General features: G+C 40.0%; 2 protein-coding genes across 2 annotated transcripts in view; both read right to left on the reverse strand.

The window, feature by feature from the left end:
• Positions 1–8,980, reverse strand: part of hinfp (histone H4 transcription factor) — a 56,389-nt gene extending 47,409 nt beyond the window's left edge. Inside the window, exon 1 of the mRNA XM_073030082.1 lies at positions 8,843–8,980. The gene's annotated coding sequence lies outside the window, so the exon portion shown is untranslated. The remainder of the gene's footprint in view (positions 1–8,842) is intronic.
• Positions 4,572–23,925, reverse strand: dpagt1 (dolichyl-phosphate (UDP-N-acetylglucosamine) N-acetylglucosaminephosphotransferase 1 (GlcNAc-1-P transferase)). The gene is made up of 10 exons (XM_073030086.1): positions 23,784–23,925; positions 23,551–23,705; positions 19,702–19,822; positions 17,324–17,537; positions 15,931–16,077; positions 15,286–15,370; positions 11,863–12,051; positions 11,445–11,532; positions 8,843–8,998; positions 4,572–6,359 (listed from the first exon to the last, which is right to left on the reverse strand). The coding sequence occupies exons 2-10, from the start codon at positions 23,703–23,705 to the stop codon at positions 6,294–6,296; spliced, it is 1,221 nt and encodes a 406-aa protein (XP_072886187.1). The 5' UTR covers positions 23,784–23,925; the 3' UTR covers positions 4,572–6,293.
• Between the last annotated feature and the right edge of the window lie 1,130 nt (positions 23,926–25,055).

A 25,055-nucleotide genomic window follows, 5' to 3' on the forward strand; every position in this document is an offset into this window, starting at 1 on the left:
ACCACCACCAAGTTCAAGGACAGCTGCTTTCCTGCAATCATTTGGTTCCTGAACCAACCGACAAAACCTCAATCACTAGAGTTCCGCAACACTATGACCATTTTGATCACTTTGCACTTAAAAGGGACTTAGGCGGTTTCTATTGTTCCATTGTATTCTTTCTTGTAAACATTATGTATAATATGTTTTCTTATGAATGCTGTTTATGTGATGCTATGTGCCTATGATGTTGCTGCAAGTAAGCTTTTCATTTCACCTGTGCATACCTGTACTTGTGAATATAATAATAAACTTGACTTTGTTTTTGAAGCAGCAGGAACAGATTTGTCCTGTTTTTTGCTAACAAGATATACCTGGGCAAACTACTATTGTTGGGTAGGCACCCAACAATAGTAACTACAGTAACTATTGCAGTACAGTAATAGTAACTAGGATTGTAACTACACACTGGTACCTACATGTACTTGAGTATTTGACAATAACATTTACTTTGACTCGAACAGCTTGGCTAGAGATGTAGCTGGTTCTGCATCACAAACTTTCAATTTTAGTCAGGATCATGGCTGATTTTGTGCCTTGCCCAGTTTCCACCTGATACTCATGTCATTGGATACTCTTAAAGCTTCAAAAAAATCTATGGCTGCGAGCTGTCCTCTGGGACACAACAGATGTCCTCTTCATTTTAATTCTAATTGGCCAATCAATATCCTAAATTTTTGTTGCTTTGAAGATAAAACACTAGAATCATTGATGCAACCTCAATCAAGGAACAAAATGCGGATAACATCACTCACCTCAACACTGAACACAACATATGGACTCGAGAACTCTATTTATTTGATTTTTTTTGTATTTGCATAGTTTGTCTTCTTTTATACCTTGGTTGTCAGTTTTTGTGTGTAGTTTTTCCATTGATTCCATTGCATTTATTTGTTCCACTACGAACATCTGCAAGAAAATGAATCTGGTGACACTGCCCAGAAGGCGGCAATGGCAAACCACTTCTGTAGAAAATTTTGCCAGGAATCATCATTGTCACAAGACCATGATTGCCCACGACATACGACATGGCACATAATGATGATATGGTGACATACAGTTGCAAGAAGTACATGAACCCTTTGCAATTACCTGGCCTTCTGCAATAATTACTCATAAAATGTGGTCTGATCTTCATCTAAAATCACAATAATAGACAAACAATCTGCTCAAACTAATAACACACAAGCAATTCTACTTCTCATCAATACTGTAAACACCATTACACAATCAGAGTCTAGGTTCAATAAAATGTGGAACTCTGGAGTAGCAAGCTATTTGGAGTCAGGTGTTCCAATCAATGAGATGAGATTGGAGGTGTGGGTTGTAGAGGTACCCTATAAAAAAGGACACAAAGTCAGGTTACCAACAGAGCCTACTCTTCTCAATAAAGATATGTTTATGTGCACAATGCCTCAATCAAAACAAGTTTCAGAGGACCTTAGGGATGCATGAAGCTGGAAAAGGCTGCAAAAGAATTTGTAAAGACCCAAGTGTTCATTAGTCCACTGTAAGAGAAATTGCCTCCAAAGAGAGGAAATTCAGTACTGTTGCTGCTCTCCCTAGGAGTGGGTGTCCTGCAAGATCACACCAAGAGCACAATGTGCAATGTTGAAGGAGGTGAAAAAGACCTGCAGAAATCTCTAAAACTTGCTAACGTCTCTGATAATGGAAGGACACACTGCTCTACAAATTAAAAAAACATTGCTGCAGGTCTCAAATTTGTAAAAGACCACTTGGATGTTCCACAACACTTTTGAGACAAGGTTCTGTGGACAGATTAAGACAAAAGTTGAACTTTTTGGCTATGTTTGGAGGAGAAAGGCAGGCACACCAACACCAAAACCTCATCCTAACAGTGAAGCATTGTGGAAGGAGCAACATGGTTTTGGGCTGCTTTGCTGCATCAGGGCATGGACCGCTAGAGGGAACAATGAATTCAAAATTGTTTCAAGACATCTTACAGGAGAATGTCAGGCTTCATCCACACTAGGCCAGATAAGTTTGAAAACGCCGGTTTTGCATAAAAACGATAAGCGTCCACACTATGCGTTTTAAAAAACATCTCTGTCCACATTGAAACGGAGATTTTGGCGAATCTCCTCCTGCTGCGCATGCGCAGGACATATCTATCGAAAACAAGTGACATGTTTGGTGTCGAATCTCGCCGTGGAAGTGCGCGTCTGTGTAATTACAGACTAGAAAAACCTAAAACTACGGACAGCTGTTGGCTGTCGCACAGGAGAACTTAAAAGTAAAAAAAAAACAAATACTGGAGCGTACGGAGGCAACCGACAGGGAGTTCACGGACAGTTTGACCCGGCTGACGACGAACATTGAAAAACTGACTAACTCTGTTGCATTAATAAAGCACCTTGTTAAATGTATAAAACATGTCTGCATCAGTGTTATCTTGTATTTCCATACAATGTTACATTAGGCTGTTACACATCTATTGTCAGAGAAGTACTTGCAAAAATAGGTAAACCACCTTCATACAAGCAAGGACAGAAAACAGGGCAAAGTGAGTATACTTATTTATTCAGTAAGTTATGGGTCAAAGTATTTGGTGAGTACATTTCTAACTCTTCTGGCATCAGTCTCGTTGCCGTCTGTTCTAAAATTGTTAGGTTGCGTTCAAGAAAACAATGAAATAGTGCACTGCCGTCTGACAGTGTTTTCAGATTTCTCCGGTTACCCCGTCCACACTGCTCCGGCCAGTCCGGTGTTTTCAAAATTACACACCCTGGAGAACGTTTCTGAAAAGCTCCGCTTTCAGAGGACAAAAACGCCATTTTAGTGTGGACGGAGGGTAAAAATGAAAAGTAAAAGCTTTGGTTACGGATTTATCCAGTGTAGTGTCGACGTAGCCTCAGGGTGGCGATCCGTCACATGAAGCCTAATAGAATTTGGATGGTGCAACAAGACAACGGTCTGAAATAAAAGTAAGTCAACAATAGAATGGTTTAAAAAGAAGAAAATTCATCATTTGTAATGGCCAAGTCAGAGTCCAGACCATAACCTAAAGGGGATGCTGTGGCATGGACTGAAGAGGGCTGTTCACGCAAGGTATCTCAGAAATTATGATGAACTGAAACAGTTTTGTATGGAGGATTGTCTAAAATTCCTCCTCACCGTTGTGCAAGTCTGCTCAGCAGCTACAGGAGGTTCACATACATTTTTCCAGCCTAGACTGTGAATGATTAAACAATATGTTCAATAAAGACATAAAAAGTACAATTGTCTGTGTATTATTAGTTTAGGCAGATTGTGTTTGTCTATTATTGTGACTTAGATGAAGATCAGCCCACATTTTATGAGTAATTAATGCAGAAAACCAGGTACAGTCAGCCCTTCTTATCCGTGGGGGATTGGTTCCGAGATCCCCCCGCGGATACCAAAAAACGCGGATGCTCAAGTCTCTTATTTAACCTGGCTCAGTGGAACCCTGGACTTTACTTAACATGTCTCCGTGCAGTGGACATTAGGACCCGCCATAGCTCTGAATCCGCGGTGTTTCTGTTCACGAAAATAATCATGATCACAATTGAAAATAAGGTGGAAGTAATAAAGCGATCGGAAAGAGGTGAAATGCCATCTGTCATTGGAAAAGCATTAGGCTACAGTCAGTCAACGATTGGAACAAGTTTAATGGAGCATGTGAAAGGCACTGCCCCGATGAAAGCTACAATTATTACTAAGCAACGCAGTGGTTTAATTATTGAAATACATATGTTTCTTAAGTGTTTAATATGCATAGAAAGGTAAAATATGTACTATATACTAAGAAATACGTTTGACCAACTGACGCTAAATAATACCGGATGTACCTGTTCCGACTTCAAATCCGACTTAAAGACGGACTCAGGAATGGAACTCATTCATAACCCAGGGATTGCCTGCACTTTTAAGTCATTTCTAGATTACTTATAATACCTAATACAATGTAAATGTTATATAAATAGTTGTTATACTGTATTGTTTAGGGAATAATGACAAGAAAAAATAGTCTGTACATGCTCAAACAACGAGTGCTGGAGAGAACTTCCGGGTTTTCCCAGTCCATGGTTGGTTGAATCCGTGCATGCGGAATCCGCGGATAAGGAGGGCCGACTGTAATTGCACAGGGTTCACAAACATTCTCTTGCAACTGTATATGTACTTTGATAATGTATTTACTTTAAGGTTGCACCTATGATTCTTGCATGCAAAAATTCAATTACATTTTTCTGATAGGCAAGCCAATTATATGGAATATTGACAATGGAACAGGGATGTTATTGTTAGAGTCTTATGTACAAACTCACCATCTAACAGCAAGATTAAGTTTGAACCAAGTGTTTTGCAGCTTCTGTGGTTCAGTGGCATCAATCTTGCCCAAGTCACAATATCTTGAGCACAAATGCTCTCAGCAGTTCAGTGTATGTGGGTTCCAAAGACATAAACAAAAGGTTTAATTTCCTCTTTCACTTCCATAAAGGAAAAAGACTAAATTTTGAATTAGTATTCATAAATGTGTCTTATGCCCAGTATACGTAGTTAAATTCTCATCTTTATTTGGTTCTTGAAATCACAATTCTCAAACCCATAGTTTATATTATCAACAACTTAGAGCATCTCATTCCCAGTTACACACACATATACATTATCTATTTTACATACAATGTATAAAAATTGAAATGTTCTCTCATACATTGTTCACTTATCTTTCCAGTTAACACAATTGAGGTCATACGAAAACAACAGACATTTAGGAAATTTTAAACATTAAGGAGTTTTGACTGGGTCAATTTCAGTGTCCAATGACAGCATTTTATCCTTGCCTTGAACACATAAAACATCTGGATGATAGGATTTCTGTTTCTTATCAATAGTAGTTTAAATAACTGTGTCAAGTTTTAGTATGTAAATTAGGGAAATGAAATGTGATGAAAATTGACAAGAAATTTGATGTGCGTTTTCATTCAGTTAATTTTTCAAGTTATTGAATGGTTTAGGACTTTACCCACTGTTGTCCTAGTTCACCCAGCTTTTACCCATCCTTCTAGGTTTCATTTATAGCAATTTATTTTCTAGGATGGTAACAGAAAATACTGTCAATTTCAGCAAGTTATGCAACAGCTGTGGAGAGATAAAATGAATGACTATTCCATGGTTTGTCTCTACTCAGAAGGCATAGAACTTGCTGAATGTTTTCATGAATTTTGTTATTTTAAATCTGCAGAGCTTTACTTTTATTTTAAATTGGCAGCTATTTCTTTGGAGTATTGATGCTGAAATCAGGGTCATAACATACAGCTTATTGACAGCAAGAGGATGGTAGCATAGTAACTTGCTTTTTTTTAAAACAAAAAACACTATGTTCAAACATTACAGAGACTGATTTGCTTTGCCTTCAGTTATCCAATCCATCCTGAGGGGATTTAGTAAGCATCACTGGCACTCTATAACATTGACCAAGTTTACAAGTTTCACACACCAAACCGCACACTGCAAATTTCCTTTTTGAAATCAGTGCCCGTGAGGGAAAGACACACTAGTACCATGGTTATATGTTACTGAGCATGCATCCTCCTGAGTTGCTCAGGAATGTCGATGCACTTTCTGTTAGTATTGTCCACCTGTTTGTCTGTTCATATAGACACACATATCTTCTCTGAAAACTTCCCAAAATCTTTATCATCAACATTTGGACAGGATTTTTTATGGACGAAGTAAGAATGCTAAAGGAGAACAGGAATAACACAAAAGCTTACATGACTTCATAGTCAATGGTAATTAGAGCTTAGAATCTCTAGAACTGAGCAAATCACCTTGAAATTAAAACAAAGGACTGAAAGGCTTTGCTTTACAGTAACAAATTCTTTGATATTGCACCACATTCTAAAGGAACAAATGGTAAAGATGTGTGCAACATAATGAAGTGCATCATTCAAGAAAATATATTTTGAAATTGTCTCCACACAATTTGGAGATACTGTCACATTATTTTAAATCAGTTCATTTAAATTATAAGAACATTCTCTATCATTGATTCTTTCAACGCCCACAACAATTAATCATTACTTTTCCAAGACTAATTTTCAGCAACATTATTCAACAATGAAGTGCACTAACAATAAAACAAAACTCCAACTCAATACATCCAACCAACCAATCAACAGATACCCCTGTATCCAGCAAGCTCTGATAGGCAGCTTGGAGTAATAACTCCCCAGAGGAATAACCATGCTTCAAACATTTGAGAATGAGAATCAGACGTCGTAAAACCAGCGGACCAGGTGGTAACGAATCAGAAAAGCAAACACACTTCCTGAGACCTGAGGGGTTATTAAAGATATATAGGTTAAAATGCAAATATTATTACATTCTGAAATTTAAATTGCCCAACTTTGAATGATAAGCAAAAATGAAGCTCATTTTGCAAGTAGGTTAAGGTTTCTATGGTTCCACAGTGGGGTTTGGATATCAATGTTGCTCTCCACTGGCTTCAAGCACTGCACCTGCAGTAAACTTGTACAAAAACATGGACCACTGCTGTTTAGAGCTCGGCAAACTGTTCAGAAAGGAGTGAACAATAAGAATTGTATAATACATTGGTGGGGCCACGTTTGGAATACTGTATTCCGCTTTGGTCACCCAGCTATAGAAAAGATGCTGTTAAGCTGCAAAGAATGCAGAAAAGATTTTGTGAGAATAATGCCAGGACTCAAGGCACTGAGTTATAGAGGTTAAGCAAGTTACAACTTCATTCATTGGAATGTTTGATAATAAGGTATGATCTTATAGAGTTGTATAAAAATCATACAACTGCAGAGGTATACAGTGAGAGGAGAGAGATTTGGTAGTAATCTGAGGGGCAACTTATTCATCCAGAAGATAATCAATATATGGAATGAGCTGCTAGTGGAAGTGGTTGAGGCAGGTACTTTGACAACATTTAAAATCATTTGGACAGACAAGGTCTAGAGAGATATGGTGCCACGAGCCCTGAGGGTCTCTGTTTCTTGCCATAGAGCGTTGGGCTTCTAGGTTTCTCGAGCACTCTATTTACTAATTGATAAAGCTGTTAAACCCTGGTGTTTTCTGTTTAATCTTGTCAAGTGAATTGTGATCGGCACAGGTTTCCTGTATTTTAATATTTAAAGGGGACTCTCATTTAGCACTGTTTCGGAGTCCCTGTGTTTTTTGAGAATGCTGTGTCTCACAGGGTTGCTCAGTCTTGCCTCTTATGCCCTGTTGGTATTCCCATGTCTAACCTGTTGTCTTCTTTTCTTCTTGGGAGTTTCGTTTCTCCTCACCTGGGTTAAGTCATTGCCAGAGTCCACTGTGATGGAGTCTGTTGTTCCTCTGCACTTGGGTCCAGTCATGCCAGCGACCACCATAACAGTCAGTCTCCACTACAATTGACCAACGGAGGTTCTACAGCGGCTTTGGCATCGGTCGGCTAGAGGTGAGGATGCTTTTGTTACTCAGTTCACGTTCTGGAAGACTGCGTTCCAAATGTTCCCAAAGGCTGTGTTCATTCCGAGCTTCTCCAGTTTATGTTCAAGATTTTTTCTGAGGTTCTCTGGGTTGACAAGCTTCACAAGGTCTCCCATGTTATGCTATGTTCCCAAGTCATATGTACAACGCAAGAGCCGTATGCGCAATGCCATGTTTCCATGCTCCCGAGCCATTTGCGCAATGCAATGTTTCAGAGCCATTTGCGCAACGCAATGTTTCAGAGCTATATGCACAATGGAATACAAAGTTTCTGAGCCATATACACAATGTTTCTGAGTTTTCCAGCCCGTCTTGAGAGCATCATGCCTAACCCAGGGTTTCCATCCCTTCTCAAGTTTCCCACGGCCTCCTGGGCCATCAAGTGCCAGCCTTAGCAAAGGAGATACTGCCATGAGCCCTGCGGGCCTTTGCAGCTTGCCATAGACCGTTGAGCTACTAGGTTTCTCGAGCACTCTATTTACTAATTGTTAGAGCTGTTAAAACCTTGGTGTTTTCTGTTTAAACTCGTCAAGTTAATTGTGACTGGCATACATTTCCTGCATTTAATGATAAATTTAAAGGGGACTCTCGCTTAGCACTGTTTCAGTCCTTGTGTTTCTTGAGAATGATGTGTCTTGCGGTGCTACTTTCTGATGCTCTGTTGGTACTCCTAAGTCTAACCTCTTGTTTCCATCTCTACGTGGGAGTCTGCCGTTTCTCCGCTCATGGGTCAAGCCACGGCTGTGCTCACATGACAGAGTCTGTTGCTCCAGTCCTGCCAGCAACCATCGTGACCGTACGGGAAAATGTGGACAAATGGAACTAGCTTAGACGAGCTTCTTGGCTGGCATTAACCAATTGGGCTGAAGGGTCTGTATCTATGCTGTATTAATTTACATGGAAAATCCTCAGTAATGGAGAGGAGATTAAGGGACAGTGATACAGGAAACCTTGCTTAGCACAAGTCTTACCCACCATCAATACTGGAAGAAGAAATATGATGAAAATCACTACAAATACTTGCTTCTCAGTGGAGTAGTATCATCAAGAAATATTCATTCTGTACCAGACTGAACCATTCCTCCTATTTGTAAGACAGCTATTGTCGTGTAAGCAATGAACGGAAAACAATAGACTTGGTTTCACACCTATTTTGCTTTCACGAACAACACAGTTTATAAGAAACTATTACATTTTAAGAATTGTGTAGCCCAGGAGAACACAATAACAATCAAAATAGTACCCTTTATATCCACATTAGAACATTTATGGAGTGTCCAGGTATAACTGGACACAAAAGAGAAATAGCATGCCTCACCTGGATAAACAGAAGTATAATGGTTAGGGTTCTTTCGTGTGTAGGGCCTATCAGCTTTAATACAAAGTTAATCAGAGTCAGGTTGTTGCATTCTGTATATTCGTTGTTCTCTCCAACTTCGTGGTTCATCTCCACCAGGCCCAGCTTGTTGGCTACCTACAAGACAAAGCGTGAGCTTTCATCCTCAAAGTTTGTCGTTGTCATCGTTTCCTTACCTACTTTAAATAAGAGTGTCCTACATATCACCTGAGTGACTGGGCCCTCTAAATGGCTGGTTGGAGATGCAGAACAGCCCACTGACAATGTGCCGCTCTGACTGTTCTGTAGTACAGGGCAAACATGGACTCAATTCAGGAGCAGATTTTTATTTCTTCATTCCACTATCTGTCCTCTACACCAGGGAGACCTTATTTTCATATGGCATAGGAGGCCATTATAACCCATTAAGTTTACTCCCCACTAATTTTCCCAATAATCTAATATTTCCACATTCCAATTAACTCCAAGATTTTACCACTCACCTACATATACACAAGGCCATTTACAGTGGCCAGTTAACCTATTAACCACATCTTTGACATGTGGTAGGGAACCCAGACAACCACACAAAGCATATGCACAAACTCAACACAGACAGTACCAGAGGTCAGGACTGAACTTGGGCAACTGGAATCATGATGCATTTGCTCTGTTTGCTGCATCTTAAGTGCATGTTTCCCGGCCATCAAGTTTGTCAGCATAACTCTGGTCTTCAGATTGCCTGCTGGTTTAATTCTTTGTCACACTTCATGCAATGAAACGTAACACCAAGTCAAGGAAAAGAATCTTATCTTCGAACTGGGCACCTTACAGGCTTTTGATTCAACAATGAGATAAATAATTTTAAATGATTCTGCTATACCATTCCTTGTGAAGTAAAAGCATTTCAGGATGTATATTGTACACATTTCTCTGATATTAAATTGTACCTTTGAAACCATTCACACACTCACTACAGCTACTTTGCATTTCTTTACATCTCTCATTACTACCTTCACTTCTTTTTGTCATTTAATTCTCTTGACTAAAGATCCTATATCTCCCATATTGTTTTTTTCTGCACTACCTAACACCTCTTTCGCACACCAACCACTAGAATCACAGAGAAGTACAACACAGAAACAGGACTTTCAGCCCATCTAGTCCATTCCAAGAACATTCAAACTGCCTACTCCCATCGAGCTGCACTAGGACCATAGCCCTTCATATCCCTACTATCTATTTACCTATCCAAACTTTTCTTAAACATTAAAATTGAGCTTGCATGCACCACTTGGACTGGGGGGCTCATTCCACATTCTCACGACCCTGAGTGATGATATTTCCCCTCATGTTTCCCTTAAACTTTCCACTTTTCGCCCTTAACACATGACCTTTGGTTGTAATCCCACCCAACCTCAGTGGAAAAAGCCTGCTTGCATTTACCCCTCATGATTTTATACACCTCTGTCAAATCTCCTTTCAATCTTCTACATTGTAAGGAATACAGTCCGAATCTATTCAATCTTTCCTTATATCTTAGGTCTTCCAGACCCAGCCACATCCTTGTTTATTTCATGTGCTAATAATTTAAAACTAAATCATCTTAGTGCATATTTCTCTAAAAGAACTACTTGGGTGAACTGGATACTCCAGAATGAAAAGACCAGAAGCAGATTGATCTCAAAATCGGAATTGTGGATAAAATAATCTTCTATAAACAGAATGCTGAAATGAGAGGTAGATAGAAATAGTGCGGATGAAATTAAGTCAGATGTGATGCATCCATTTTACTGCTCAGTATGTCGTATATTGTGAAAATAAGTTGAAGTGACTTAGTAATGAACATAGATCCTTACAGCACAGTAAGGCCCTTCAGCCCATGATACTGTGCCGACCTTTAACCTACTCTAAGATAATCTAACCTTTTCCCTCCAACATAGTTCTCCATCTTTCCATCATCCATGCCTACTTAAGTTTATTAAATGCCCCTAATATATCTGCCTCTATCACACCTGGTACATTCCATGCACCTCCAACTCTGTGCAAAAAAACTACCTCTGACATCCTCCCTATACTTTCCTTCCATCATCTTAGAATTATGCTCCCTTGTATTAGCCATAAGAATGAATTCCCATAAGATCAAGTTCAACAGCCTGATGCAAGTAAATAAATACTCTTCCAAGAAAGGCACATGCACTCTCCACTTTTAGCAATTGTTCTTCCTTATTAGTCCATGTGCTTTTGATGCCATTTGTTACAGTACTGTGCAGTTATGGCTATGATATTAAGTGATTTATGCATATTTTATATTTTGCAGAGTATGTACACATGCAAAATATAATGAAACCTTTTGGGCTGGTAATTATCTGAACTGAATAAAACAAAATCAATTAAAAACCTGCAATATTATTTTTTCAGGGATGACACATTGCTCTTTTATAAATCAATTTTAAGAATATATATTATGCTGCAGAGGTGTGTTGCAACTGATTTTAAAGAATAAAAAATTCAGCAAATCAAAACTTGCATCATACCCAAGCCAACTGATCACCCACTAATTTCTAATTCTAACATCAAGTACCTTTAAAATTGTGAATCCAAGTTTGGGCAAATCCTTAGTTTTGAATTTTGAGTAACTCATGCCTAGCTTTCCAGTGCTGGTATCTAGTCTGGATGGGGAAAAGAATGAAAAAATTTTACGATTTATATATTGTTGGCTGGCACATATTACTCATACAGTAGATGCAATACGTGCAAAACATTTTTACACATCATCTAAGTTTCAGGTATAAATAGTCAACATTCCCACCCTTTTGTCAGCTTTCTATAAGATTAACATTAGGCAATAATACTTTGTGCTCTTTCAGAAAGTATCTCCCCACTGGATTGGTTTACCTTTCTTTGAGACGGTCAGCAGACAGAAGGGCCAATATTCCTTCCCCAGCAGTAGTGTAGTGATTTGGAACACACTAGGACTCTGATCTTAAACAAGAACATACCTGGGCATCCGATGCCGCGGACACGGAATGACATGGAAAAGCTGAGGCACTGAGTACAGAAAGTTGAGTGTTTGAGGGATGAAAAACAACATCATGGTCTTGCTGAAGTGGCCAAGGATCCCAACCACTGCAAAAGTCATTCCTGCAAAGTAACAGAATGTATCGCCCACAAATGCACTAGATGGGTACCTGCAATACACAAGGTGACACAGGTCAAAATGACATACAAGATGGGTAACTGCAGCACAAAAGGTTCAAGTTCAATCAATTATTATTCAACTATACACTAAGATATCCAAATGAAACAGCGTACATCTGAAACCAAGGTGTAAACACATTACCAACAGCACACTGCACATAGCACATCTGGTTACTATTTCAGAAAAACCTAGTCACAAAGGTTATATATATAGCCGAAGTCCCTGAGTTGTCCCAGTCCCATTGAGGGACTAGTGCTCGCCACAACAGAGGCAACACAGCTCCCCTACCATCGTTCTTTCCAATGAACCAGTGAACTGGACTTGGAATATTCTACGTTACCAATGTCCATCAGGGTCTTGAGATCCTAATAAGAATGTCCAAGACAATCACTTGCACTGTCTTGGCACAATAACTGTAAATAACAAGTCCAGGTGACAACACAAGAATGTTATGCATTAAGTCCAGTTCCATCACTATCGAGCAACTCGCTGATGGGATAGGCCTGCAGTACTTGATGTCCTTAATGTCCAGCAGTGACTCGTGATCTTAAAGACATAGAAGATGAACAAATAACCTTTGGTTGAACCCGGAGCGGCCGCTGTGTCTGAGCGCACAGCCATCTTACCAAGAGTTAAATGATACAGATCAAAATGACTCAATGGATGGATACCTCCAACGCACAAAGTGATTCAGGTCAAAATTACTTTCTGCCAACAAACTAATACAGCCCACCTCATCTTTCAGCATTAAGAAATAAACACCGAGTAAGAAATTTAAATTTCCATCTTCTTATATACTGTCCTGTGTGCATACAATGGTCCCATAATCATGTCACCTTTCCTATGAAATAATCCCACACTTCACACAGTAGCTACAAAACTTCTGACTTCATACAATATTGCAATGACAGCTCATTGAAAAATTGAGAGAAATAAGAGGCCAGGAAGTCCACAAATACTAAAAACTATGGATGCTTCCTATAATCTCTTGGGAATCATCACACCTTCACCAAAGGTCATCTCTGATTTATGGAGAAATTACTGAAATGCGGTACTGATGAATCACAATGAAACAGCCTTCCAGTCAGATGGCAGCATATTTAGTCGCAGTAGCCTCTCCGAGTCAAAATAACGGTGCAAATATGTGCCTTAAACTATTTTTTTCTGGTGATCACAAGACCCTGTTAAACATTGGTGATAAAAATTACTGCAAGTCTGGTTCATTGTTGAGACTGATAGCGAAGAAGCTACATTTTGTTGTGTGGACCAGATTTTGTTACAGCCTCCCAGGGGAGGTGGCATCGGAGGTGAAAGAGAGAACAGAGAGAACATGGTGGGTTGGGGGCTGGCCCCTGCAAGACTGTTCTTTCATTGGCGCTACTCCTCCAGTGTTCATTCCCTAGAATGCAAGCTTGATTTTCTTCATCTGCAGCTGACCCAGTGTGAGATGAGGAACTGCTGTGTGCTTGTTCTTGCAGACACGTGACTCCAGGACACCATCCCATGCACCATCAATCTTCAGGCCATGTCACTCAAGGATCTGCACTAATATTATTTTTGTGACTGTATGTGCTATCATAACTATATGTATGTACTGTGTGTGCCAGTATGTACAGTGTTTTGCACCTTGGACCTGGAAGAATGCTGTTTTGTTTAGCTATATTAAAATGCACAGTTGAATGACAATTAACCTTGAACAATGTGATACTACAGATGATGTGATTCAATAATATCCCACCCACCACCATTCCTTTGTCTAAGTAGGTTATCTTTCTCCACCTCCATCTATTTCTCCATTTTCTGAGTGCTACATCTTGACTGCTACCACAAGTGACAACTACATAGTGAAAAACAACAGCTCTTAATGATTAACGGACAAGAGAATGTTACCTAGAGTTATACAGCACAGAATCAGGCCATTTGGCCTAAATGGTCCATGCCAACAGAGATGTCACATAACTAGAAAATAAACAGTATGCCACTCTTGCACATATTAAGGTAAGATCCTTAATTCAAAGGGAAAAGTGTGCTATTGGCTTATAACATAGTACACATCCTCCAAGCAATTTGGCTTTTCTCTTTGCTCCAGTTATCATAAACACAGAAGATTCCACAGATCAGGCAGCACCTATAGAAATAAATAAATAGTCGATGTTTTGGGGCAAAATCCTTCATTGAGACTGGAAAGGAAGGGCAAAGACGCCAGAACAAGAAAGTAGGGAGAAGGCGCACAAGGTGGCAGGTGAGACCACAAGGGGGAAATGGATGGATAGGGAAGTGGGAAGCTGGAAGGGGATAGGCTTAAGAGGTAAAGGGCTGAAGAAGGAATCTGGCAGGAGAGGAGAGTGGACAATGGGAGAAAGGGAAGGAAGAAGATGGCATGAACATCTATTTCCCTAACTGTTGGTAATTCCTTCCACCCTCCATTTGCTATTCCCCATTCTGGCTCCCCCCTCTTACCCCTTCTCTCCTCCTCATCTGCTCATCACCTCCCACTGCTGCCTCTTCTCCCTCCCTTTCTCCCTGGTCCATTCTCCTATCCTATCAGATTCCTCTTTCTCCTGCCCCTTAACTCTTCCACCAATCACCTCCGGCTTCTTACTTCATCTCCGCCCCCCCCCCCCCCCCCCCAACCCACCTTTCCCTTCACCTGGTCTCACCCATCAGCTTGTACTCCTTCTCCACCCAACTTTTTATTCTGGCTTCTTCACCCTTCCTCTCCCATTCTGGGGAAGAGTCTTGGCTCAAAACATCAACTGTTTATTTCTTCCATAGATGCTGCCTGACCTGCTGAGTTCCTCCAGCATTTTGTGTTACTCCAGTGATCAAACTTAATTAATTGTCTGTGGCCATGCCCTCAACTATGAAGGCAGCAAAGGTTCAAAGTTACGCTCTTAAAGTATTCTGTCCTTTTTTCCTTTATAATATTCTATAAAACTACTTTTGACCATTTAGTCCTACTTTATTATGTAGGTTGGTATAAATTTTTGCTTGATATTACTGTTAGGAAGTACTGTACCTTGAAATTTGCTATATTAAAAATGCAATCTAAATGCAAAATGATAATTTTGCACATATATTAATTAATGTGGAGTTATAACGTTCTAAGCAAAGCACATGAAATGGAAGCCACTTCCAGGTCAATCTACAACTCAGTGGTATGAGCCCACCTAGTATTGACTGCCTTACATGAAACAAGAGAAATGTAAAAATGTTACTGTACCAATTATGGTATAACAGTCCTAAAGTGGTGAAGAAAAAGGGTATCATGAAGTACAGGGAGAATATGTGGTCATCCTTGTAGTCACCTAGGAAGAAGACAAATGAGTAGTTGTGTTAATATTTACCACCTTTGCAGAAGATATTACCCATTGCTTTACTCCTTTTATAAGTTTTTTTTTTAATCTCTTTTGCTCTAACTAATTCTTAATAAAACTTTTTGGAGCTCCCAAAATGATGAACAAATTAAAAAACATTCAAATCACCAAATAGAAGCTTACACCATAGTTTTGCCAAGACGACAGAATTCAACAAAGATAGGAAAAGGATAGGCCATTTAGACTTGTGCCTTGTGTATGGGAGTGGTTTCACAAAAACCAGATAGATTTCATTTTTATTTTCCAAGCCAAATTGCAGCACTCCTGTTGAATGGGTTTAGGTCATGGAGCCTGACCCTGAAATCCCTCATCAGCTCGACATGGAAAACCTCCCAATACATTCCAATATAACAAGGTGTTTGGAATTGGATGGCTTCACATAAAATGCTTTCTAACTCATTTGATGCACTAACAGCTTAAACAATAGAAGTATAATGAAACGAACCAGTCCTTAGCCACAAGGTTTAAACTCCATGGATACATCAACTCACCATTTAATTCTATTAAATTAAAAATGATGATTGACATGGCAATCACTAGAGACTGTCCAGCCTCAATTCCATTGATACCAGCCAGAATGTTGATGGCATTGGTGCAAAACACTGCCAGCATCCCCATATAGGCATAATACAGAATTCCTGGAAGGCACAAAACAGAAGACATGGGTATTGATGTAGGTATTTCATTATAGTACAATAACATTGCATGACATAATTTTTTGTTCTATCTCTTCCCCAACACCACCAAATTCTGTCATTGCTGCTGCTCTCTTCCACTTCGCCCATGTGCTCACTCAGACTCACTACCACAGCCACAAATCCTTCCTGGCTACTTCTGTGATCAGCATAAAATCTGCTTGCATTATTTTACACCAAAATACATGAATTCTCAATTGAATACTTGCATAAATTATCTTTAGATTCCACTTTGAAGAAAATATCAAGAACTTTACTTTCTAACAGGTGTTGATCATTTCTCTTGGTTGTAGGTACAACAACAGACAAGCAAACAAAGAAAGCTCTACCTATATTACACACCCTTGCTGCTTTGCATGTTCATTATATCCTTTCAACTCAAGTGATTCCACTATTACAGTCTTTCTGAGACTATGCACAGGATCTCCCATTCACTGAATACTTGAACTTCTGTTTCCATTTTTAATTAGTATTATGTTATATTAGCAGCAAATTGCAAATCCAATGCCATTGTATATAGAGTTGATGTTTAACTAAAATTCTATTAAAGGTATTTCAAATCTTTAACAAGCAAATTAGTTTTACTAGAAAATTTGATCAGAATTTGTTAGTCACAAGCTAAATTCTTTCATCCTGGGCAAATACTTTAGTTTGTTTTGATGATTATTCTCTACATGATGGCTTTAAGATTTATTATTGGTCCACTACTTAATGTGTAGAGAATACAAAACAAAATCTGTGTATGATAAAGAGATTAGAGTTGGAGAACCTGAGACAAAAGTTACAAGGCATATTTTGTGTAGTCTTAGCAATCATATTCCATAAAAAACAAATTTAATAAGATGAACCAGTCTTCAGCAACATAACCCACAAGTTTTTAAATTCCATGATAAATCAATTTCTTAAACAAACATGAAACTATTGTCTTTATTTGTGTGTAACTACTGCTATGTTTGTAAGGAACAGATGGGTTATTAGAATTTACATAATTTAGAAAATTTTATGTGGATTTGGAGAGCAAGTGAGCCACAGAACAGAATCTCAGGATTTTGTATTAATGTCAGCATAGACTACAAATCAGACGGACAAAAAAACTTGCAAAGCAACAGGCATAAATGGCAAGTAAAACCTATTTAATTGGCCAGTAACAACGATGAAGCTGCCAGCAATAGAGAATTCCTGAACTTACCCAAGTCTAAATGGAGACCCAGAAACATGCGCAAGGGTTTTGGCACCACAATTGTGGTGTTGCCGAAGTTGGTGAAGTACACCATGAGTAGGGGCAGGGAGGCCATGGTCGGCAACAACAATTTGTGTCTCCATTGCAGGTTGAGGACATCGTCAGCAAACCCCAAGAATATCATACAACAGATGGCAAGGAGGGCCCCAATTAACTGCACAAACTGACAACAAAAGTTCAAATTAAATTATGGTAGAAATTCAACTTTTTAAATACATTTTTGTATTGCACTGACTTTACACAAACTTGTCTTTTTTGTTACATGTTACAAGGAAGAACATTAAATCAAGTTAGGCATTTTCATAAATTTTCTCATTTTCTCCTTCATGGCTTGAGCTTGAAATTATTTAAGAATTTGTGAAGTATGCACCTCAATCACACAGTGGATTGACACAGCAATTCACTGTACAGTACTATAGCAAAATGTATTATTTTCCACAAGTGGTGAATTCTGCATCGTACAAGCAAGGTTAAAGTAAATCATACAAGATGATTAGTTTTTTTGAAAAAGAGTGGAGCAAGGAGATATAATAATTTCAATTAGAACAGCAAACTTTATTTACAAAGAGAATAACCCTGTTTTATAAAGTAAGGCTGTGGATAAAGAAAATAGCAACCAGTAACAACATTGTTAATTAATGCTTTTGAGCACCGCACATTTTGGTTAGGAGTAGTTTGTAGCTACCATTGGGCAAGAAGGAGATAGAGAATCCTGAAGTCCCACACCACTAGGTTCAAGAACAGTCACTTCACTTCGACTTTTTGTTTTTTATGAAAGAACCAGTAAAATCCCAATCACTGCAGTACAACACCACTATGACCACTTTGGACCAAACTGGACTTTGTTTTTTTTAAATGTTCTTTCTAGTAACAACTACACATAATGTATACCTAACTTATGTTTTCTCTTGTGAATGTTGTATATTTGATGCTATGTGCCTGTAATACTGCTGCAAGTACATTTTTCACTGCATCTGGTGCATAGGGCATTTCAATAAACTTGACATTGATTTTTGACTAAGGGCTCTAATATACAAATAGACATGATATGAATATTCAAATGTTGGGGGCACAGTATAATAGTGCCCAGTGCCTCTGGGACCTTTGCAGTAGCGCAAGATGGGAAATAACTTTCTGGCTACTACTTTTGATTTAAATCATGAGGACAGCGATGCGTATGTCTACACCTCCTTATTCATTGCTATCAGCTCTGTGAGATGAACTGAGTGTAGGGCTAAACTAGGAACTGGAATCCAGGAACAGATTGTTTGTACATGGAAGGAGCAAATTCACAGGACCAAATGAAACAGAAGAGGCCTGTGTGGGGGTGGGAGGAAGGAACTGCACAGTTATGACAGCCACATAAATAAGGTAGAGAGCAAGAGATTTCTCCATCCCTCCCCACCACTGGAACTGAGACACCTGTGACCAGAGGGTGTAAGTTTCACATGAACAGCAAGAAGATTAGAGGGGATCAGAGAAAGAATTTTTCATCCAGAGAGCAGTTGTAACTTGGCACACATTGTCCGAGAAGGTGGTGGAAGGTATTATTCTCAGAACATTAAAGAGGTATTTAAATAAGCACCTGATATGCTAAGGGATAATAAACTATGCACTAGTGCTGGTAAATGGGATTGGTACAGAAAGGTTCTTGATGGTCAGTATGCACATGGTAGGCCGAATGGACTGATTCTTTGCTGAATGAACGATGATAAATGAGCATTTGTTATTACATGTTACAGTGATTTGAACCGATGTGTGATTGCCAGAATGTACTGCTTGGAGAAAATACTGCAGCAAATCCTATTTTGTAAGATTAATAACAGAGGTATCCACCGTAGATTTCAATTTAACTTGTACATTAACTGTCAATTAAGATTTCAATGAAAATACTCAGTGTCTGTGAGATCACACAAACATCTGTCATCCTGATAATCAAGGGCATAAGAAGACAACATCATACAGGGTATTTCAGTTTAATTCAGAACTTCTGATATAAATCAAGAAGATGGCAATGATAAGACTGTGGCTAGCATAACGCTATTACAGCGCCAGCAACCAGGTTAAATTCTGCTGCTGTTTGTAAGGAATCTGTATGTTCTCCCCATGACCACGTGGGTTTCCTCCGGGTGCTCCGGTTCCCTCCCACAGTCCAAAGACATACAGGTTAGTAGATTAATTGGTCACATGGGTGAAATTGGACAGTGCAGGCTCATTGGGTCCAAAGGGCCTCTAACCATGCTGTATCTCTAAATAAAATAAAAATGATAGGCTCAATGATGGTTCAAGTAGAAGGCATATTATCTGGCAAGGAAGGAGGCACTTACCACATCATGAGGAAAGGTGATGCACTGCTCCTTCGCCCAGCAGTGCAGAAAAGGAACAGGAATGAAACAGAAAAGAATGATGAGGAAGACCACGCCGCTGATTACCCCTTGAGCTTCTGGGCTGAGAGACAAATGAGCAATTATTTACCCCAAATGCAGGAAATGCGACAGAATGCAGATGGCAGCTTTCAAAATAAAAGATCATGTTGACACATACTCAACTTTACAGCAACCAGGTCTTCCCTGCAAAGCATTTGATTTGCAGAATACTTCAATATTTTTAATATCAAACCCTGATTCAGTAGTTTTACTAATCCTAAATTGCCAGTGGCTATCATTTTAGATAACAAGATGATTCTGGTGCACCAACTAACTTATATCTGAGACGATGATGCATTTGCTACACTGGAGACCTGACACTATACTAGATAATACCTCCACGCAGGACTTTTTCTAGTACTAATGTCCAAAGAGTGTTACACCAAGGCCTAATGGCACCATTTTGAACAGGAGCAGGGAGTTTTTCCCCAGTGGCTGCAATGCAAAAACTGTAGATATTGAAAATCCAGAACAGGTAGTAGAAAAGCAAGTCTTAGCAAGTCAGGCAGCATCAGTAGAGAGCAGACACTTGGTGCCTGGAACAGTTTCATCAGAAACAGAAAAGTGAAAATACAAGTTGAAAAGAAAGGGAGGAGTCAGTAGAGGAAATGTCACGAAAAATGCAAACCAAACTGTCAAAGTAACAAATGTCTTAAAAATTAACAGTTGGAGACAAAAAGGACAAAATCAAAACAGAAAAGTATAGACGTATTTGGAGCAAAAAAAAAGTGGGTACCTGAAAATGTTAAATTCAAAATTAAATCCCGAGGATGTAAAAAAAATCCAGAGAGAAGATGAGATGCTGTTCCTCAACCTTACTTTGGGCATCATTACTTCAATACATAGAGAACTACAGCACAGATACAGGCCCTTTGGCCCATCTAGTCATTGCCAGTGTTATTCTGCTGGACCCATCCACCCACACCTGGACCATAGCCCTTCATACCCCTCATGTTCATGCATTTATCCAAACTTTTCTTAAGTGTTGAAATTGCATGCGCATCTACCACTTCCGCTGGCAGCTTGTTCCATACTCACACCTAGTTCATTATGGTAACTAGTCACATGAGGGGGTGCGTGGTAAAAGTGAAGGGAATTAAGTTACATCTTCAAGTTTTGTTCATTGCAGTTTCTAGTAGCTGAGGATAGATGGAGATCATATCTTTTGTTGACCACTCAATAATACTTGGGTAAACTTAAGTTTCATCGCTTCAAGATTGAATATTTGACAAGTTGGAAGCCGTAACCTTGAAGTCAAGATTGCCGGAGGAAATGAAAATATTTATAAAGCCTCAGAACAGACTATGACTACGTACAAAGCTGAAAACAGTGCATCTAACGTACATGCAATAGGTTTTTTTTGCAAGCAGAGCATCCCTTGGAGGCTGACTTAGCTGAGTTATGCGCAAGACAACAAATACTGATGGATAAACATGCGTTGGAAGAACGGGCAGAACAGCTTCAGAAACCAGGAGCAGATGGAAGAACTCTGAACCTGAGCCATATCCAATAGCGCATTGAATGCTTATTCTGAGGACAGTGATTTATAGTACGATACTCGTGTTTCAGATGATAAAGGTGTAAATGCTGTGCTGGAGGCCACAAGGACCCGAAAGGAAATAACAAGCATAGTGATGCAACAACATATTGGATCTCTACCTAGAAGAGAGACTTAAATCTTCGAGGGCGATCCATTGCAGTATCACTCATTTATGAGGGCTTTCAAGAATAGCATTAAAGGCACGACTGATGTTTCTGGTGAGCGTGGCCATTTTCCCGAACAGTTCACTGGAGGTCACCCTAGAGAGCGTGTCAAAAATTGCCTCTTCAAGATTACAGTCTTTATCTTAGAGGTTGCTGCAATGCCACGGAAGACATACAGGACATGCCTGCTAATATGAGGATTGTTATAGATAAATTGCCTGATAAACTTTGGGAAAAATGGAAATTGGCGTTCTACAAACTGCAAGAAAGGCACACCTACGATTATTTTCAATGACGTTGCTGATTTTTTGAAAGGCGAGCTACGCATCCAGTGTTTGGAAAAAATACAATGCTTAGAAAAATAGAGGCTATGCGGTAGGGAAATTCTAGGCAGCTTCTAGAGTAGGTTACATGGTCGGCATAACATTGTGGGCCGAAGGGCCTCTAACGTGCTGTAGATTTTCTATGTTCTACATCGCTGGCAGTAAGTAAAGGCGTGAACAAATACATTCTCAAGCTAAAGAAAGCAGCTTTACTGCTACTGTGGAGCGTGAAGCTACAACTGAGCCCGGCACTGATGAAAAGGGGGCTGATTCGAAACAAGCTGAGAGAGAATCAGACACAGCAGCGAGTAACAGTCTGGTATCTAATGGCTTTATGGGAGCTGGCGATCATAAGTGAAAACTTACGATAATTCCAGTTCAGGTAAAGAGTAACAAGACAGTGGGTATTTATGCTTTCCTAGATCAAGGAGGTAGAGCAGGGTTCTGCACAGAGAGCCTCATAAACAAGCTCAACCTGACAGCAAAAGGAATTACACATTCTCTTACGCATTGAGGGGTCATGAGAACGCTGTGAGTAGCTACGTCGTTTCAGGATTGGAAGTGGCTGGCTTAGATGGTGAAAACTTATTGTGAACTGCCTAACATCTATACACAGGAACGTATGCCTGTCTACAAAAAGGAAACATTCCTCGTCAGAGAGATCATCAGGAATAGTCTCACCTGAAGCATACTGCCAGAAACTGAGCTGCTGATAGGGACACATGTACCAAAAGCATTGGAGCCACTGCAAGTGAATTGCAATGTTAAAGATAGACCCTAATGCAACCAACACAATGCTGGGTTGGACTGTTAATGGACCACCAAAAAAAACATACCCTGGTGGTAGAAGAGACAACACTCGGCCAGCGCTGACAATTAATGGGATTTCAGTTTTGCGTTTCGATGAACTTTGGCAGCAGCAAACTATTGAGCACATCTACATGAAACACTGCCGTGGAAAAGCAGCATCCATCATCAAAGATGCTCACCACCCAGGCCATGCTCTCTTCTCACTGTTACCATTAGGTAGAAGGTACAGACCCACATCACCAAGTTCAAGAACAGTTACTATCCCTCAACCATCAGGCTCTTCAACAAAAGGGGATGATTACAGTCATTGAAGGACTTTTGTTATTTCATGCTCATTATTTATTGTTATTTATTTATATCTGCATTTGCAGTTTGTTGTCCATTGATCCTGTTTACAGTTACTGTTCTATAGATTTACTAAGTATGCCCACAGAAAAAGAAACTCAGGGTTGTATGAGTTGACATGCAAGTAATCTGATAATAAATGTTACTTTGAACTTTGAGTATATATACCTTGATAAGAAATACACTTTGAAAATGGACTAGAAAGGATTGTTGGGATATGCAACAAATACAGGAAAGTGGAACTAGCTCAGGTAGGGACCTAGTCCAGCATGGACGTGTCAAGCTGCAGGGCCCATAACCTGAAGTAATTCAGTCCATCCCTGTAACATCTTTCAGGTCCAGGGTTTGGGATCCAGCCTTCCCTTGTAGACACTGGTCCAAGGCTTGGGGGTCCAACATTCCCCTGATCCCGAAGCAAACTGCCCTGTTCGCCACACAGACATACGTGCCACCCATCCCCTTGCTTACTTTCCTTCTGCCAGCCTCGGGTCTGCAGTGGACCCGCACTAATCCCCTCCCCAACAATCAGCCCTGCCCAAACCACTCGGCCCTTCTACGCCATACTCACACTTTCTCTTTGGAGGTCTTGTTGAGGTCGATGCCGTAGAGGCGAGCCGCAATGAAGTGCTGCCTGAAGGCGGGGACGAGGGCGGCAGTGCCCAGGAGGCCGAGCACCGAACAGCCCAGATTGATCAGTAGCGGGATGGCAGGGACACCCGACATCTGAAAGGAGAGGAAACAAAAATTCAGTCCAGAAGAGGTGGAAGAATAAATAACCCGCAGCCGTGCCCCCACACCCACCTGCGAAGCCCAGGCTCAGCACGTCTGACAGCGGAGGAAACCAAGACTTCCTGCCTCATCCCAAATCCGACCAGAGAACTCCCGAAGCGCTGAGACTGTTCAAGGCCTCAGCAACCTTTCACGTATGCGTGCGGATGGGGCAAACGGAATGCTGGGATTTGTAGTTCCGGAAGAGTTTCCATATTGTAGCTTTTGTTTTCCCGGATTATCAACTCTGTTTCTCTTTCCACCGATGCTGCCTGAATTGTTGAATGTTCAAAGTTCAAGTATCTACATTGTTTCCATTTTTATTTATAGTAGTTTGCTCAGCTGGGATTCGATTCTTGCCGCTGTCCGTTCCCTTCATGACTGTGTGGATTTACTCGGAGCGTGCCAGTCTTCCCACGTTTCAAAGACATATGGGTTAGGGTTAGTAAGTGGTGGGCAAGTTATGTTGGCGTCTGAAGCATGGCAAAACTTGTGGGCTGCCCCCAGATCAATCTTCCGACTCTAGGTCAATGATGTAAACAATGCATTTCACTGTGTGTTTCAATGTGCATATGACAAATAAAGCTCATCTTTAAATATTTTCTATTGATTGAGAAGCAAAAAACTGCAGTGACTGGAAACTGGAAAGGAAAATAGAACAGAGAGTGATGGGTGCATGGAATGCACTGCCAGCAAAGGTGGTAGAGGCAGATATAATAGGGTCTTTTAACAGACAGACAGACAGACAGACATACTTTATTGATCCCGAGGGAAATTGGGTTTCCTTACAGCCGTGCCAACCAAGAATAGTGTAGAAATATAGCAATATAAAACCATAAATAATTAAATAATAATAAGTTAATCATGCCAAGTGGAAATAAGTCCAGGACCAGCCTCTGAGATAGGTACATGGAACTTAGAAAAATAGAGGGCTATCACCCCTCCTCACCTAGATTCACCTTTCACCAACTGCTTCTTTCTCCATCGCTTCCCTTCACCACTTTATACCCAATCATGATCTCTCCTCTACCTTTCAGTCCATTTGAAAGGTTTTGATATGAAATATTGACTGTCCATTTACCTGAACTGCTGAGTTCCTCCAGCATCTTGTCTGTTAGACCATATCATTTCAGAGCATATTTAGGCCAATCAGCCCATCAGTGTCTTCTCCACCATTCAGTCATTGCTGATTTTCTTTTCAAACCAATTTTCCTAACTTCTTCCATAATCTTACACCCATTTACCAGTCAAGAGCCTAACAATCTCTGCCTTAAATACACATAAGTACTACAAAAAGTAGTGGAC

Source organism: Hemitrygon akajei, chromosome 26 (genome assembly GCF_048418815.1).
Source record: "Hemitrygon akajei chromosome 26, sHemAka1.3, whole genome shotgun sequence".
In the NCBI taxonomy this organism is placed as follows: domain Eukaryota; kingdom Metazoa; phylum Chordata; class Chondrichthyes; order Myliobatiformes; family Dasyatidae; genus Hemitrygon; species Hemitrygon akajei.